This window comes from Nycticebus coucang, chromosome 18, assembly GCF_027406575.1.
Source record: "Nycticebus coucang isolate mNycCou1 chromosome 18, mNycCou1.pri, whole genome shotgun sequence".
NCBI lineage: Eukaryota > Metazoa > Chordata > Mammalia > Primates > Lorisidae > Nycticebus > Nycticebus coucang.
In genome coordinates, this window is record NC_069797.1 from 58,839,937 (window position 1) to 58,857,386 (window position 17,450).

At 48.5% G+C, this 17,450-nt stretch overlaps 1 protein-coding gene across 1 annotated transcript; it reads right to left on the bottom strand.

Annotated features, from left to right (window-relative positions):
• Positions 1-76: 76 nt before the first annotated feature.
• CCDC200 (coiled-coil domain containing 200) lies at positions 77-10,627 on the bottom strand. Its single transcript, XM_053570769.1, has 4 exons — positions 10,525-10,627; positions 7,498-7,773; positions 6,837-6,895; positions 77-2,765 (listed from the first exon to the last, which is right to left on the bottom strand). The coding sequence occupies exons 1-4, from the start codon at positions 10,625-10,627 to the stop codon at positions 2,739-2,741; spliced, it is 465 nt and encodes a 154-aa protein (XP_053426744.1). The 3' UTR covers positions 77-2,738.
• Between the last annotated feature and the right edge of the window lie 6,823 nt (positions 10,628-17,450).

Consider the following 17,450-nt stretch of genomic DNA (forward strand, 5'->3'; position numbering starts at 1 on the left):
TTCAATTTTATTTTATTTATTTGTTTGTTTGTTTTGTAGAGACAGAGTCTCACTTTATGGCCCTCGGTAGAGTGCTGTGGCCTCACACAGCTCACAGCAACCTCCAACTCCTGGGCTTAAGTGATTCTCTTGCCTCAGCCTCCCGAGTAGCTGGGACTACAGGCGCCCGCCACAACGCCCGGTTATTTTTTGGTTGCAGTTTGGCCGGGGCCGGGTTTGAACCCGCCACCCTCGGTATATGGGGCCGGCGCCTTACCAACTGAGCCATAGGCGCCGCCCTATTTATTTGTTTGTTTATTTTTTTGGAGACAATATCTCACTCTATCACCCTGGTAGAGTGCCATGGCATTAGTTTAGCTCACAGCAACCTCAAACACCTGGGTTCAAGTAATCCTTCTGCTTCAGGTTCCCAGGTAGCTTAGACTACAGCAGTGGTCCCCATCATATAATGCCACGGCCCTTTAATACGGTTCCTGTGGGTTGGAACCCACAGGTTGAAACCACTGGGCTACACGGTTAAGCCACCAGACCTGGCTACATTTTTTTTTTTTTTTTGTGGGAGACAGAGTCTCACTTTATCGCCCTTGGTAGAGTGCTATGGTGTCACAGCTCATAGCAATCTCCAACTCCTGGGCTTAGGCAATTCTCTTGCCTCAGCCTCCCAAGTAACCTGGACTACAGGCACTGGCCACAACACCCGGCTATTTTTTTGTTCTTGTTGCAGTTCAGCCGGGCTGGGTTTGAATTCACCACCCTCGGTATATGGGGCTGGCGCCCTACCCACTGAACCACAGGCACTGCTCTCTGGTTACTTTTTCTTTTTTTTATCTTGAGTATAATCTCCATTTTTTTTTTTTTTTTTTAGAGACAGAGTCTCACTTTGTTGCCCTTGGTAGAGTGCTGTAGTGTCACAGCTCACAGCAACCTCCAACTCTTGGGCTTAGGAGATTCTTTTGCCTTAGCCTCCCGAGTAGCTGGGTATAGGCACCTGCCACAACACCCAGCTATTTTGTTGTTGTTGTCATTGTTGTTTTAGCAGGGCCTGGGCTGGGCTCGAACCTGCCAGCCTCAGTGTATGTGGCTGGCGCCCTACTCACTAAGCTACTGGTGCCAAGCCAGCCATAGCCCTTTTTGGAACAACCATTGTTCTTTCTTTTCTTTGTCATCTTGGAAGCTAGGACTCAAAAGGGCCTGACTAATTTTTCTATTTTGAGTGGAGAGGACGTCTTTCTTTCTTTTTTTTTTTGACGGAGTGTCATTATGTCGCTCTTACTAGAGTGCTGTGGTGTGATCCACAGCTCACAGCAACCTCAAACTCTTGGGCTTAAGCAATCCTCCCGAGTAGCTGGGACTAGGCACCCACCACAACGCCTGGCTGTTTTTTTGTTGCAGTTGTTTAGCTGGCCCGGGCTGGGTTTAAACCCTAGGTGTATGTGGCTAGCGCCGTATCCATTGTGCTACGGGTGCTAAGCCGGAGAGGAGGTCTTGCTCTTGCTCAAGCGGATCTTGAATTCCTGACCTCAAGGGATCCTCCCCTCTCAGCTTCCTTTTCTGTTCTAAAAGACTGACCCCCTCGTTGCCCTCTCCAGGTGCTCCCATCAGGAAACGTCCCTGGGTTACACTGAGACAGGGCTCCTTCAGGTTGACCAAAGGTGGTGCTACATGGACTATAATGAAGTGACCCAGTGATCCCTCAGACTGAGGTTGTGTTTGAGGTGACTTGAGGCAGCCTTTCTCATCATGGGGTAAGAAAGGACTTCCCAGGGCTTCTACCCTCCTGAAGCCTGACACCTGGGGTCTCTCCGCCCTGCGCCCTCCCACTTTGGGCTAGTGAGGGGGATGCCTGGGGCCTTTGCAGGCTCTGGGTTGTCTCTGCTGGATGGAAAGGCTGATAACTAGAAAGGGAGATGCCCCCTCCCTTTCCTAGATCAGGTATCCTGTGCCTGCAGCTACAGCCCCTCTTTTCCTCTGGGCACTTTCCCTCCCTGCTCCCATCATTATTTAATAGCTGAGTGCCTGGGCAGTGCCTTTAGTTCAGTGAATAGGGCACCAGCCCCATATACCGAGGGTGGCGGGTTCAAACCCGGCCCCGGCCAAACTGCAACAAAAAAAATAGCCGGGTGTTGTGGCAGGATCCTGTAGTCCCAGCTATTAGGGAGGTTGAGGCAAGAGAATCGCTTAAACCCAAGAGCTGGAGGTTGCTGTGAGCTGTGACGCCACAGCACTCTACCAAGAGCAACAAAGTGAGACTCTTGTCTCTAAAAAAAAAAAAAGAAAAAAAATAGCTGAGGCATTGCACTGGGCTTGGGGGAAGGGGTGATGGCTCCAGTGACAGTCATAAACTTGAAGCCCCCAAAAGACCCATCATTGCTTTTCCCCCCACCCATCTTGCTGAATAAAGGCAGGTAGTAATAGTAGTAGGAGTTGTGGGCTTGGGAGGATGCCCCAAGGCCAAGTTCTCCCAGGAGCTTTGCCTGGAACAGCATGGAATAGCCTTTCACTCTGTTTATCCCACCCTCTCTATTCCCCTCATGGGTCCTCCTACCCACTTCCCTTCATCCAGAGAAGGGAACTAGTCTCTAGATTCTTTCCAGGAAAAAATCACATTTTATCCCTAGCTAGCCACATCTTCTAGAACAGATGGCTTTTGGACTAGCGATGTTGCTGCTTGGTAAGAAGGTGTGGTTGCTCATTTGCTTTTTGATGATGGCAGATGGGGTCTTGGTTTGATCTCTGGATCACCATTGCTGTATGTAATTGGTAGACTAAGAGGAGAAAGAGACAGGAAGGGAGGAACCAAATTAGTTAGCTCTGGGCCTGCTGGTTTCAGAATACAACAGCAGTAAGCCCATTGAGGTCAGAGGAATCGGAGTAAAACGTAGCCCAGTCCTCATCCTAAAAGTGCTAGCATCAAGTTTTATCATCCTTTCCTGTGTCAGAGTAACCTTTCCAAAATTTGTAACATTTCATTAAGAATTACATGGGCGGTGCCTGTGGCTCAAAGGAGTAGGGCACTGGCCCCATATGCCGGAGGTGGCAGGTTCAAACCCAGCCCTGGCCAAAACTGCAAAAAAGAAAAAAAAAAAAAGAATTGCAGCTGTTGGGTGGCCCCATACACAGGTTCAAGCCCGGCCCTGGCCCAAAACTGCAAAAAAATAAATAAATAAAAGAATTACATCTGGGGCTCAGCGCCTGTAGCTCAGCAGTTAGGATGCCAGCCACATACACTGGGGCTGGAGGGTTCAAACCCAGCCCGGGCCTGCTAAACAACAATGACGACAACAACAACAAATAGCTAAGCATTGTGGTGGGCGCCTGTAGTCCCAGCTACTTGGGAGGCTGAGGCAAGAGAATCACTTAAGCCCGAGTTGGAGGTTGCTGTAAGCTGTGATGCGACAGCACTCTACCGAGGGTGACATACTGAGACTCCATCTCCAAAAGAAAAAAAGACATCTGGGAGCAGTGGCTCACGCCTGTAATCCTAGCACTTTAGGAGGCTGAAGCAGGTAGATTCTCTGAGCTTAGGAATTTAATTTCGGGGTTTTTTTTTTTTTTTTAGTTTTTGGCCAGGGCTGGGTTTGAACCCACCACCTCCAGTATATGGAGCCGGCACCCTACTCCTTTGAGCCAGGTGCTGCCAGAGCTCTGGAGTTTGAGACCAACTTGAGCAAGAGCAAGATCCCGTGTCTACTAAAAACAGAAAAAACTAGAGCGCCAGCCCCATATACCAAGGGTGGTGGGTTCTAGCCTGGCCCCAGCCAAACTGCTGAGCGTGTGGCAGGTGCCTGTAGTCCCAGCTACTCGGGAGGCTGAGGCAAGATAATGGCTTAAGCCCAGGAGTTAGAGGTTGCTGTGAGCTGTAACATCACTGCATTCTACCAAGGGCAATAAAGTGACATACTGAGACTCTTACTCATACTGTCTCTTAAAATAAATAAATATAAATAAAAATAGAAAAAACTGGCCAGGCATTGGGAAGCTGAGGCAAGAGGATTGCTTGAGCCCACTCTACCAGTGTGACAGAAAAAAAAAAAAGCCTGCACAGGGGCTCACACCTGTAATCCCAGCACTCTGGGAGGCTGAGGCGAGTAGATTGCCTGAGCTCAGGAATTTGAGACCAGCCTGAGCTAGAGCGAGACCCTGTCTCTAAAAATAGCTGAGCATTGGGTGGCACCTGTGGCTCAAAGGAGTAGGGTGCAGGCCCCATATGCTGGAGGTGGCGGGTTCAAACCCAGCCCCAGCCAAAAACTGCAAATAAAACAATAATAATAATAATAATAATAACAAACTAAAAAAAAAATTTTTTTAAATTGCTGGGCGTTGTAACAGGCACCTGTAGTCCCAGCTACCCAGGAGGCTGAGGCAAGAGAATTGCTTGAGACCAAAAGTTTGAGGTTGTTGTGTACTATGACACCACAGGGTACTGTGTACTATGACACCACAGGGTACTATGACACCAAGGGCAACAAAGTGAGACTATCTCAAGAAAAACGAATTAGCATCCTGGGCGTTGCCTGTGGCTCAGTGGGTAGGGCGCTGGCCCCAAATACCAAGGGTGGCGGGTTCAAACCTGGCCTCGGCCAAATTGCAACAAAAAAATAGCTGGGCATGTGGCGGGTGCCTATAGTCCCAGCTACTCGGGAGGCTGAGGCAAGAGAATCGCCTAAGCCCAGGAATTGGAGGTTGCTGTGAGCTGTGTGATGCCAGGGCACTCTACCTGGGGCAATAAAGTGAGACTGTTTCTACAGCTCACAGCAACTTCAACTCCTGGGCTCAAGCGATTCTTCTGCCTCTGCCTCCCAAGTAGCTGGGACTACAGGCGCGTGCCATAACGCCCAGCTATTTTTTTTCTTTTCTTTTTTTTTTTTTTTTTTTGTAGAGACAGAGTCTCACTGTACCACCCTCGGGTAGAGTGCCGTGGCGTCACACGGCTCACAGCAACCTCCAACTCCTGGGCTTACACGATTCTCTTGCCTCAGCCTCCCGAACAGCTGGGACTACAGGCGCACGCCACAACGCCCAGCTATTTTTCTGTTGCAGTTTGGCTGGGGCTGGGTCCGAACCCACCACCCTCGGCATATGGGGCCGGCGCCCTACTCACTGAGCCACAGGCGCGGCCCAGTGCCCAGCTATTTTTTGGTTGCAGCTGTCATTGTTGTTTGGCGGGCCTGGGCTAGATTCGAACCTGCCAGCTCACATGTATGTAGTTGGCACCTTAGCCACTTGAGCCGCAGGTGTGGAGCCTGCTTTTTTTTTTTCGAGACAGTCTCACTTTGTTGCCCTGGACAGAGTCCCATGGCGTCACAGTTCACAGCAACCTCAAACTCCTGGGTTCAAGCAATCCTCTTGTCTCAGCCCCTGGAGTAGCTGGGACTACGGTGCCTGCCACAACGCCTAGCTATTTTTTTAGAGATGAGGTCTTGTTCTTGCTCAGGCTGGTCTCGAACCTGTGAGCTCAGGCAATCCAACCGCCTTGGCTTCCCAGAGTGCTAGGATTATAGGCATGAGCCACCACAGCCAGCCTTTTTTTTTTTTTTAAGAGATGGGGGTCTCCAAAGTATCTCAGGAATGGAAGAAAAAGTATCCAATGTACTCGGCCCTACTATGAAGCTAAATTATAGCTTTCACATGAAGGCTATAACCCAACTATAGCACAGGACTATGAGGAAAGGGCCAAGGAAGGGGAAGGGAGGGGGGAGGGTAATGGGTGGGGCCACACCTACGGTGCATCTTAGAATGGGTACAGGCGAAACTTACTAAAGGCAGAATATAAATGTCTACACACAATAACTAAGAAAATGCCATGAAGGCTACGTTGAAGAGTTTGATGAGAATATTTCAGATTGTATATGAAACCAGCACATTGTACCCCTTGATTGCACTAATGTACACAGCTATGATTTAACAATAAAAAAAAAAAAAGAGAGAGATGGGGGTCTCATTATGTTGCCCAAGTTGGACTCAAACTCCTGGGCTCGAGCATTCTTCTGCAACTACAACTGTTCCTCACCATGCCCAATTTATTCAGACAGTTTTTTTTTGGTTTTTTTGTTTGTTTTTCTTTTAGAGACAGAGTCTCACTTTGTCACCCTCAGTAGAGTGCCATGGTGTCACAGCAACCTCCAGCTCTTGGGCTTAGGTGATTCTCTTGCCTCAGCCTCCCAAGTAGCTGGGACTATAAGCACCCTTCACAATGCCTCGCTACTTTCTTGTTGCAGTTTGGCCAGGGCCAGGTTTGAACCCACTAACCCCGGTATATGGGGCCAGCACCCTACTCACTGAGCCATAGGCGCCACCCATATCCAGGCAGTTTTTTTTTTTTTTTTTGGAAGAGAGTCTCACCTTGTCACCCTCGGTAGAGTGTTGTGGCATCACAGCTCACAGCAACCTCCAGCTCTTGGGCTTAGACGATTCTCTTGTCTCAGCCTCTCAAATAGCTGGGACTATGGGTGCTCGCCACAATGCCTGGCTATTTTTTTGTTGCAATTTGGCTGGGGCCAGGTTTGAACCTGGCACCTTCGGTATATGGGGCCGGCACCCTACTCACTGAGCCACAGGAGCCACCCTGTTTGTTTTTGAGACAGTGTCACTATGTTACCCTTGGTAGAGTGCCATGGCGTCACAGCTCAAGCAACCTCAAGCTCTTGTTACCCAGACATTTTTAATGGGGGCAAGGAATAGAGGAATGGGCCCTTCATAATTGAGTTTGAAATAATTCCAGTTTTTCCTTATAGTCCTGCTAAGGAAACCTCTCTAGACTACACAAACACACGTGCGCACACACATTCACACCCTCAGGTACTCAAAGTATGTGTCTCACATTATGTGTCTCTCACCTTGAGTCGTGAATACCCAGTATTTTTGGTAGTGCTGGATTGGCATGTGTTTCTGAGACCTGATGATGAAGCCAAGCACGGGTTACTCATCTGGCAGTTATCTGAGGATAAAATATGGCAGCACTGGACTCCTTGTTTGGAAGCCAGGGAGTGGGGGCAAGCTTCTCCCTGGGGCAAGGCAAAGACTGAGCCCATTCTGAAGATTCTCAACTAGAAAGCCATGCTGTGGTTCCCTGTTCCAGACCTCACAGGGCTTGATATAGAACATATCTATTGATTATCCTACAAATGATGTTCCACTCTCTGATCCTCCCACCCTACCTCCTGTCACCGTTACTCTGGAAGAAGGGCTGATAACTTCTCAGCCACCCTCTGGAGAACTTAGCAAGCTTCTTTGCAGCCTTAAGTTGGCACAAACCTACCCAAAGAGAGGAGCTACCAAGGCCGTAAAGCCCAAAGGTACTGGGGAGAGTCCAGAAGAGTGGCTGCTATGACTTCTAGACTATAGGGCTGGGATGGGAGCAAAGGGCTGTTTCACCACATCTCCCTGCCAGGCACCTCATCTGAGCCTGTGAACATTTTCCCCCCTTGGAATCTGCTGTTTCTACAGTAGAGGGTTGCCCTCCAGCCTAACAGGCCCCCACCAGACCAAGCAGAAGACCTGGCATTTGGGAATCCTGAAGATTGCACGTGGAAGTGCACTGAGCACTTTGTTGCATCGCCTGAGGTGGTGTCTGTGGCAGTGGTGGCGGTGCCTGTGGCTGTGCCCGTGATGGTTGTTGTGGTTCCTGAGGCTGTGATGGTGGCTGTGGAGACTGTGATGACTGTGGAGGCTGTGGTGCCTGCGGCCGCTGCTGCTTTGATGGTAGCTGTGATTTTGCTTGGGGTGGTTGTGGCTCCTTTGATTCCTGAGATAAGATTTTGTTCTTCGATTTGCCTTACTCCTCCTAGAATTTTTTCAGTACCTAGCAAAAAGCCCCCAGCAGATGGCATCGTCCTCTCTTCCCACCCTGTCAGTCACCCATTTGCCGGAGAGACTTCTGGGAGCAAGGCAAAGAAATAGAGGTGTAGATGGAGTGGATGTGGGGCTTTCTGTTCCCTAGAGTTGGAGGCTGAAGCTGGGGCCTACCTTGTCTCCCCTTGCCCGCCACAACACCCAAGAACTATTTCTGGGTGACAGTACCTCTTGCACAGTCATTCCCTGGGAAGTAGCACTGTCTCTGAGCACCTACCTCCTAGCTTCAGAACTGTCCACTGAAAGTTTTCAGTGAGGGAAGATAAAGAATAACCTCGCAAATGCTTTGAAATAGCACTGTCCAATAAAAATATAATGCATGCTACATGTGTAATTTTAAATTGTCTAATAGCTATGTAAAAAAGAAACAGATAAAACTAATTTGAATATATTTTATTTAACCCATACATCCAAAACAAGTGATCAAGGAGACTATGAATGAGACATTTTATATTCTTTGTTTTCATACTAAGTCTTGAAAACTTACCATGCATTTTACACATAACAACACATCTTAGTTTGGATACTAAGTTTTCATCAAAAATATCTGATCTTAGCCAGGCGTTGTGGTGGGCGCCTGTAGTCCCAGCTGCTCGGGAAGCTGAGGCAAGAGAATCACGTAAGCCCAAGAGCTGGAGGTTGCTGTGAGCCATGTGATGCCACGGCACGCTACCAAGGGCAGTAAAGTGAGACTCTGTCTCTACATAAAAAAAAAAAAAATCTGATCTATGAGGCTGAGCACAGTGGCTCACTCCTGTAATCCTAGCACTCTGGGAGGTTGAGGAGGGAGCATCACTTGAGCTCAGGAGATCAAGACCAGCTTGAGCAACAGTGATACCCCCATCTCTACTAAAAATAGAAAAAATTACTTGGGCATGGTGTTGAGCTACCCAGCTACTTGGGAGGCTGAGACAAGAGGATAACTTGAGTCCAAGATTTTGAGGTTGCTGTGAGCTATGACGGTGCCTTGGCATTCTAGCTGGGGTGACAGAGTGAGACAAAAGGAAAAAAAGCTGATCTATATTTAGAATTTATTTAATTTGCAGTTGAAAAGGTAGATTCACATACCCAAGTTGTCCCGAACATGCTTAAAATTTTTCCAGTATGGGCCGGGCGTGGTGGCTCACGCCTGTAGTCCCAGTGCTGTGGGAGACCCAGGCAGGTGGATTGTCTGAGCTCAGAGGTTCAAGACCAGTATGAGCAGCAGTGAGCCAGAGTAAGACCCCGTCTCTACTAACAACATCAAAAACAGCCAGCACCGCCAGAGGAAGAAGAAAATCAACAAAAAAGGAGTACTTCAAACAAAGAAGAATGAACAAGCAAACTGAAATTAAAAATAAAAAATAAATAAAAATGTTTCCAGTATGTAAATAGGGTATTTTTAAAATTTGTATCTAAATTTTTTTTTTTTTTTTTTGTAGACATAGAGTTTCACTTTATTGCCCTCTTTACTTTATTGTCACACAGCTCACAGCAACCTCCAACTCCTGGGCTTAGGCGATTCTCCTGCCTCAGCCTCCCAAATAGCTGGGACTGGGCGGCGCCTGTGGCTCAAGGAGTAGGGCGCCGGTCCCATATGCCGGAGGCGGCGGGTTCAAACCTAGCCCCGGCCAAAAAAAAAAAAAAAGAATAGCTGGGACTACAGGCACCTGCCACAACGCCCAGCTATTTTTTTGTTGCAGTTTGGTCCGGGCTGGGTTTGAACCCGCCACCCTCCGTATATGGGGCCGGCACCCTTCTCACTGAGCTTCAGGCACCACCCAAAATTTGTATCTAAATTAAATTTATATAAAATTGAGAATTTATAGGTCAGCGCCCGTAGCTCAGTGGGTAGGGCACCAGCCACATACTCGGAAGGTGGCGGGTTCTCAAGCCCAGCCCGGGCCAGCCAAACAACAATGACAACTGCAACCAAAAAATAGCCAGGCATTGTGGTAGGCATCTGTAGTCCCAGCTACTCCGGAGGCTGAGGTAAGAGAATCACTTGAGCCCAAGAGTTTGAGGCTAGGCAGCACTTGTGGCTCACTGAGTAGGGCGCTGGCCCCATATACCGAGGGTGGTGAGTTCAAACCCAGCCCCAGCCAAACTGCAACAAAAAAAATAGCAGGGCTTTGTGGTAGGCCCCTATAATCCCAGCTACTCGGGAGGCTGAAACAAGAGAATCGCCTAAGCCCAGGAGTTGGAGGTTGCTGTGAGCTGTGTGAGGCCACGGCACTCTACCGAGGGTAATAAAGTGAGACTCTGTCTCTACAAAAAAAAAAAAGTTGTACAGTACCAAGAGTTTGAGGTTGCTGTGAGCTGTGACACCAAATCACTCTACTGAGGGCGACATAGTGAGACTGTCTCAAAAAAATAAATAAAATAAAATTGAAAATTTTGTTCCTCAGTCTCACTAGCCACATTCCAAAGGCTCTATAGCACACAGGCTGCTGGCTACCCTATTGGACAGAACAGCTTTAAAGCCTCCAGGCCTAGTACCCTGTCCTCCCCAGGCTAGTGTAACAATCAACTAGGATGGTAGTGTCCCCACCTCCACATGCACATACAATTGATTCAAGAGAACTTGCTTTCTTCCTATCTCACAGCAAACAACATTCACCAGGTAGCTTCCTAGGGGTATGTCTTTCTTCCCCATTTCTTTCCTGCCCCAGGAAGGACCTAGATGAACCCTGCCCTTCTTATGCACCTGCTGTTGTTTCTGCTGGGCTATCAGCCGCCTCCTCTTGTCCAATGCCATCTGCCGGCGCCGGGCCTCCCAGTGGTAGGCACTACCCATGATGGTGGGATAGTGGAAGGCCCCAGGTGGGGGTGGGGACAGGCAGAATCCAGGACACAGCTCCACTGCCCCCACCACTTCTGTTTCCTCCCACCCCAACTCCACTACCTGTAACCAGAACCACCTCACAATGTAGCCACTACCAGGGCAACTGGGCAGCACCCCTTCCCCGCCCTGCCTTGTTGGGGGAGGGAGATGTTCTTCTCAAGGCTCCCAGGGGATATCTGTAGAGTATCTTTCTCTCCAGGGTCCTGAACAATTAGAAAACATTTTCCCACCTTAGTTTTGAGTCTCAGACAATTCCACAATAAAGTCTATTCACTTTTCTCTGGCTTCTTTGCCCCCTTCTTTCTGGGAGGCTTCCAGGCTCATCATCAGGGCCCTTACTGTATACTCCCCCCTCTCCCAGTTCTCTAGTATTACCTATCCTTTACTCCATCCTTTCTCTTTCCATTTCCCACCCCCATGAATATCTGTGTTGAGTCCAAGTGAAAGAAAATACAAAATCCAACTAATCTGAACCTCCATAAGGCATAGTGGCTTTAGCAAACATGCTAGTCATAAGGGTTTCTAATGCTGGGCTCAAGCCTGGTGTCCTCTTCTCATGACCCTGGAGACACTACCTAACCTGTCTGGGCCTCAGTTTCCTTGCTTACAGGATAACAGTATTACTTGTTACCTTTCTCCCAGGACTGGTATGAGGACAAAAATGGATTAATAGATGGGAAATATAAAAGATAAATATAAAATTGGGCGGCACCTGTGGCTCAGTGAGTAGGGCGCCGGCCCCATATGCCGAGGGTGGCGGGTTCAGACCCAGCCCCGGCCAAACTGCAACAAAAAATAGCCGGGCGTTGTGGCGGGCGCCTGTGGTCCCAGCTGCTCGGGAGGCTGAGGCAAGAGAATTGCGTAAGCCCAAGAGTTAGAGGTTGCTGTGAGCCGTGTGACGCCACGGCACTCTACCCGAGGGTGGTACAGTGAGACTCTGTCTCTACAAAAAAAAGAAAAAAAAAAAGATAAATATAAAATTGTTTAGCTACAAATTGGAATTATTTATTATCCTACCTGACTCTTCTAGGGACTGTATCCCCAGCAAATGGAATGACAAGGTGAAGATCATTCCCTGAAGCCCAAGAGGCTTTTGGGGGTGGAGACTGTGCACTTAAAGCATCCCACATAGGCTATTGATCTATCTCCTAGGTATACATACCTTTATCCACTGAAAGCAGTTTTCATACTGCTTTCTGGAAGCAATAAGCCTGAGTACAGCTTCAGGATTAGGGGCTAGAAAAGGGTAGGTGAAAAGGGGGCTCCAGGGTGGCGCCATATACCAAGGGTGGAGGGTTCAAACCTGTCCCTGACCAAACTGCAGCAAAAAAATAGCCGGGCATTGTGGCAGGCACCTGTAGTCCCAGCTACTGGGGAGGCTAAGGCAAGAGAATCGCCTAAGCCCAAGAGCTGGAGGTTGCTGTGAGCTAGGACGCCATGGCACTCTACTAAGGGCAACAAAGTGAGACTCTGTCTCAAAAAAAAAAACAAGGGCTCCAAACCCAGCCCCAAATACTGTCTCCAGCATGGTGGGTATTGGGGTAGGTGGCAGCCCTTGAATGAGGGAACTTGGAGAGCTTGTCAATTCTAGTTGCCAGTGTAGTGGAGTCAGCTTGGGCTCTAGAGTCAATTAGACTTGGGTTCTATCCTGGCTGGGTCACCTTATTTCATACTGCTGAACGCTCAGCGGGAGTTGCCCCAAAAGTGGCAGCAGAGGAGTTCCCACTCCACCCCATTGCAAAATGGGATTCCAAAGAAAAACTAGTGTTTGTTAGGAGAATTACACATATGGGGTAGGCTGCAGCAATCCTTAAGATGTAGAACTAGAGGAAATGGAATGTTCTACTGAAGTATGTCCATAGGTCAGAGTATGGAGTTTTGTTTTTTTTTTTCTTTCAATTTCAGCTAATTTTCTTCTTAGTTTGAAGTTTTGTTTTGTTTTGTTTTGTTTTCCATCTTCCCTTAGTAATTCTCTTGCCATTTGCGTCCCAAGTAGCTGGGATTACAGGCGCCACCACAACGCCCAGCTTTTTTTTTTTTTTTTTTTTTTGGTAGAGACAGATTTTCACTCTGGCTCACTCCTGCTCATACTGGTCTCGACCCTCCTAGCTCAGAAAATCCACCAGCCTTGGCCTCCCACAGCGTTGGGACTACAGGCATGAGCCCAGAGTATGGAGTTTACATGAAGATTTAAGGAGCTGGAAGGAGTGGCTCCCCCTGTAATCCTAGCACTCTGGGAGGCAGAGGAGAGTAGATTGTCTGACCTTAGGAATTCCAGACCAGCCTGAGCAAGAGTGAGACCCCATCTGTAAAAACATAGCCGGGTGTTGTGGCATGCACCTGTAGTCCCAGCTACTTGGGAGGCTGAGGCAAGAGCATTACTTGAGCTCAGGAGTTTGAGGTTGCCATAAGCTGTGACACCAAGGCACTCTGTCAAGGGTGACAAAGTAAGACACTGTCTCAAAAAAAAAAATTTAAGGCCAGGGCAGCGCCTATCACTCAGTGGGTAGGGCGCTGGCCACATACACCCAGGCTGGCCGGTTCGAACCTGCCCCGGACCAGCTAACCAACAATGGCAACTGTAGCAAACAAATAGCCAGGCGTTGTGGTGGGCACCTGTAGTCCCAGCTACTTGGGAGGCTGAGGCAAGAGAATCGTTTAAGCCCATGAATTTGAGGTTGCTGTGAGCTACCTAGTGAGACTCTGTCTCAAAAAGAAAAAAATTTAAGGCCAGGTATGATGGCTCACGCCTGTAATCCTAGTACTCTGTGAGGCTGAGGTGGACAGATTGCTTGAGCTCATGAGTTTGAGACCAGCCTGAGAAAAAGTGAGAGCTGGTCTCTACTAAAAATAGAAAAACTGAGGCAAGAGGATCTCTTGAGCCCAAGTGGGAGGTTGCTGTGAGCTATGATGCCACAGCACTCTACCTAGGGCAACAGCTTGAGACTCTGTTTCCAAAAAAAAAAAAAAAAGGAATTTGGCTGAAGGCCAGGGATAGTTTTTTCCCAATAAACTTCCTTGATGCCTTTATCAGTGCCCAGGAATGATCAAGGCCTCAGTTTGGGCTCAAGCCTTCTGGGAAAAATCTGCAGGTGGCTGGGTTATAAAGTGGTCAAGACACTATGGGTTTTTCAGGACACTGAAAGAAATCAGGGGGAACTGGTAGACCCTCACACCTATAACTGGGAGGACTTGGGCAGGTTACTCAGTGTCTCCAAGCCTTCCCCGTAAAGCTTGTTGGAAGATCCCAGAGAATGCTTAGAAGTTGTCCGGTCTCATGGCTTGGTGCCTGTGGCTCAAGCAGCTAAGGCACCGGCCACATACACCTGAGCTGGCGGGTTGGAATCCAGCCCGGGTCTGCCAACCAAAAAAGATGGCTGCAACTAAAAAAATAGCCAGGCGTTGTGGCAGGTGCCTGTAGTCCCAGTTACTTGGGAGGTGGAGGCAAGATAATCGCTTGAGCTCAGGAGTTGTAGGTTGCTGTGAGGTGTGATGCCACAGCACTCTACCCAGGGCAACAGCTTGTAGCTCTGTCTCAGAAAACAAAACAAAACAAAACAAAGAAGTTGCCTGGTCTCACCAGCTCCTGCTGGTAGGAAAGTCCCAGGTCTGCTTAAGGGTGTTGCTTTTTGGGGGTGGGGGTGGGGGTTTGTTTGTTTTTGTTGTTGTTTCTTTTTTTGTTTGTAATGTTTGTTTGTTTGTTTGTTTAGGACAGAGTCTCACTCTGTTGCCTTTGGTAGAGTGCCCTGCTGTCATGTCATCATAGCTCACAGCAACCTGAAACTCCTGGGCTCAAATGTCCCCTTGCCTCAGACTCCCAAGTAGCTAGGAATACAGGCGCCCACCGGTACACCTGGCTAGCTTTTTCTATTTTTAGTAGAGACAGCATCATGCTCTTGGCTCAGGCTGCTCTTGAACTCCTGAACTCAAGCAATCCACCTGCCTCAGTGGTCCAGTGTGCTAGGATTACATGGGTGAGCCACCATACCTGGCTGGCTTCTTCCTCGTTTGTAAAAAAGTCCCAGTTCCAAAAAACAAACAAACAAACAAACAAACAAAAAAAAGTCCCAGTTCCTTGTCCTTCCTGCACGCAGGGGTGCCATCTGCAACACTAGGTATAGGAGGGTTTCTAGATGCAAAAGATGAAATTGAGGCTTGTCACCGGACATTTATCTCCAAAGCAGATTTAACAAATTAAGTCTGAAATGATAATAAGAGGAAGGCACTTCAACTATCCCAATAATTAAATGGACAAAAGAGGAAGTGGGTTCCTTTTGGCATTTCTTCCTCTTTCTCCTACTACCCCGGAAGGAACAGAAATCAGACCATCTCCCTTACGGTGGGAAAGGGGGCTTAGGCTGTATTTGGGGGAAAGACTCCAACTCTGTGAGCCAGTCCTCGTGCCAGAGGAGGAATATTTCAGAGTGATTCTGCCAAGATTGTGTCCTCCACCTTTCATCTCCCTTTCTGAGCCTCTCCTTCCTGCCCTATACATAGCTGCCTCTCTCAATCCCACCTCTGACCTCAGACTTCCTTCCAGCGCTAGGATTCTGCTCTACATTCCTGTCTACCTCTTACAGTCTGAACTTGAATTTACCTTGGGCTTCAGGGAACTTCCTGGTTACTGATTATAACCACTTGGGTATTTGCATTTTGAAATAAAGCTTGTTGGGTGACATCTGTGGCTCAGTGGGTAGGGCACTGGCCCCATATACCAAGGGCGGCGGGTTCAAACCTGGCCCCGGCCAAACTGCAACAAAAAATAGCCAGGTGTTGTGGCAGGCGCCTGTAGTCCCAGCTACCTGGAAGGCTGAGGCAGGAGAATCACCTACGTCCAGGAGTTGGAGGTTGCTGTGAGCTGTGACACCATGGTACTCTACCCAAGGCGATGAAGAGAGACTCTGTCTCTACAAGAATAAAATAAAGCTTGTTATCATTCAAGAGTCTTTTGTTGTGAAAGGAGCAAATTGTGGTTAGAAGCTTGGGTGGGTGAGTCCTGTGAAATTCCAACAGCATTATTTACTGATTGTGCAAATGTGGTTTTGTTGCTCTACCTTTCTGATGAGTTTCCTCACTTACAAAGTGGGAGTAATTATACCTCCATCCTAGAGGTTATTCTTTTTCTTTTTTTTTTTTTTTTTTGTGGTTTTTGGCCGAGGCTGGGTTTGAACCCACCACCTCCAGCATATGGGACTGGCGCCCTATCCCTTTGAGCCACAGGCGCCGCCCTATTCTTTTTTTTATTCTTTTTTTTTTTTTTTTTTTGTAGAGACAGAGTCTCACTTTATGGCCCTCGGTAGAGTGCCGTGGCCTCACACAGCTCACAGCAACCTCCAACTCCTGGGCTTCAGCGATTCTCTTGCCTCAGCCTCCCGAGTAGCTGGGACTACAGGCGCCCACCACAACGCCCGGCTATTTTTTGGTTGCAGTTTGGCCGGGGCCGGGTTTGAACCCATCACCCTCGGTATATGGGGCTGGCGCCCTACCGACTGAGCCACAGGCGCCGCCCCCTATTCTTTTTTTTATTTTTTTTTTTAAACAGAGTGTCAAGCTGTCGCCCTCGGTTGAGGCCCAGCTCTTGGGCCTAAGCGATTCTTTTTTTTTCTTTTTTTTTAATGCTCATCATCTTTATTTATTTTTTTTTTGCTTTTTTTTTTCATTGTTAAATCATAGCTGTGTACCTAAGCGATTCTTTTGCCTTAGCCTCCCAAGTAGCTGGGACTACAGGCGCCCACCACAACGCCTGACCATTTTTTGGTTGCAGCCATCATTCTTGTTTGGCAGGCCCAAACTGGATTCCACCCCCAGCTCAGGTGTATGTGGCTGGCGCCTTAGCCTCTTGAGCCACAGGCGCCATGACTCTGATTAATTTTCTTTTTTTTTTGTAGAGACAGAGTCTTACTTTATGGCCCTCGGTAGAGTGCCGTGGCCTCACACAGCTCACAGCAACCTCCAACTCCTGGGCTTCAGCGATTCTCTTGCCTCAGCCTCCCAAGTAGCTGGAACTACAGGTGCCCGCTACAACGCCCGGCTATTTTTTGGTTGTAGTTTGGCCGGGGCCGGGTTTGAACCCGTCACCCTCGGTATATGGGGCCAGCGCCCTACCGACTGAGCCACCGGCACGGCCCTCTGATTAATTTTCTTAAAGAAAAAGCATTTAGGCTCAGTGCCCGTAGTGGTTACGGAACAGCCACATATACCTAGGGTGGCGGGCCAACTAAACAACAACAAAAAAAAAGCCAGGCGTTGTGCTGGGCGCCTACAGTCTCAGCTACTTGGGAGGCTGAGGCAACAGAATCGCTTGGGCCCAAGAGCTGGAGGTTGCTGTGAGCTGTGAAGCCCCAGCACTCTACCTGAGGGCGACAGAGAGAGACTCTGTCTCAAAAAAAAAGGTGGCGCCTGTGGCCCAGTGGGTAGGGCTCCAGCCCCAGTTCTATATGGCGCTGGAGCCCTACCCACTGGCTAAGGCCCCGGCCAAACTGCAACAAAAAATAGCCGGGCGTTGTGGTGGGCGTCTGTAGTCCCAGCTACTCGGGAAGCTGAGGCAAGAGAATCGCCTAAGCCCTGGGGTTGTAAATTGCTGTGAGCTGTGACGCCACGACACTCTACCAAGGGCGACAAAGTGAAAATCTGTCTAAAAAAAAGAAAAAGAAAAAGCACTGAATCAAATAGTCTACCAGAAAAATAGAACCTAACTTAAATGCCTTTTAGTTCACATGACTTGAGAAAAATCTTTGGTAAGACTCATTTAATATTGTTGGTCTAATGAAAACAA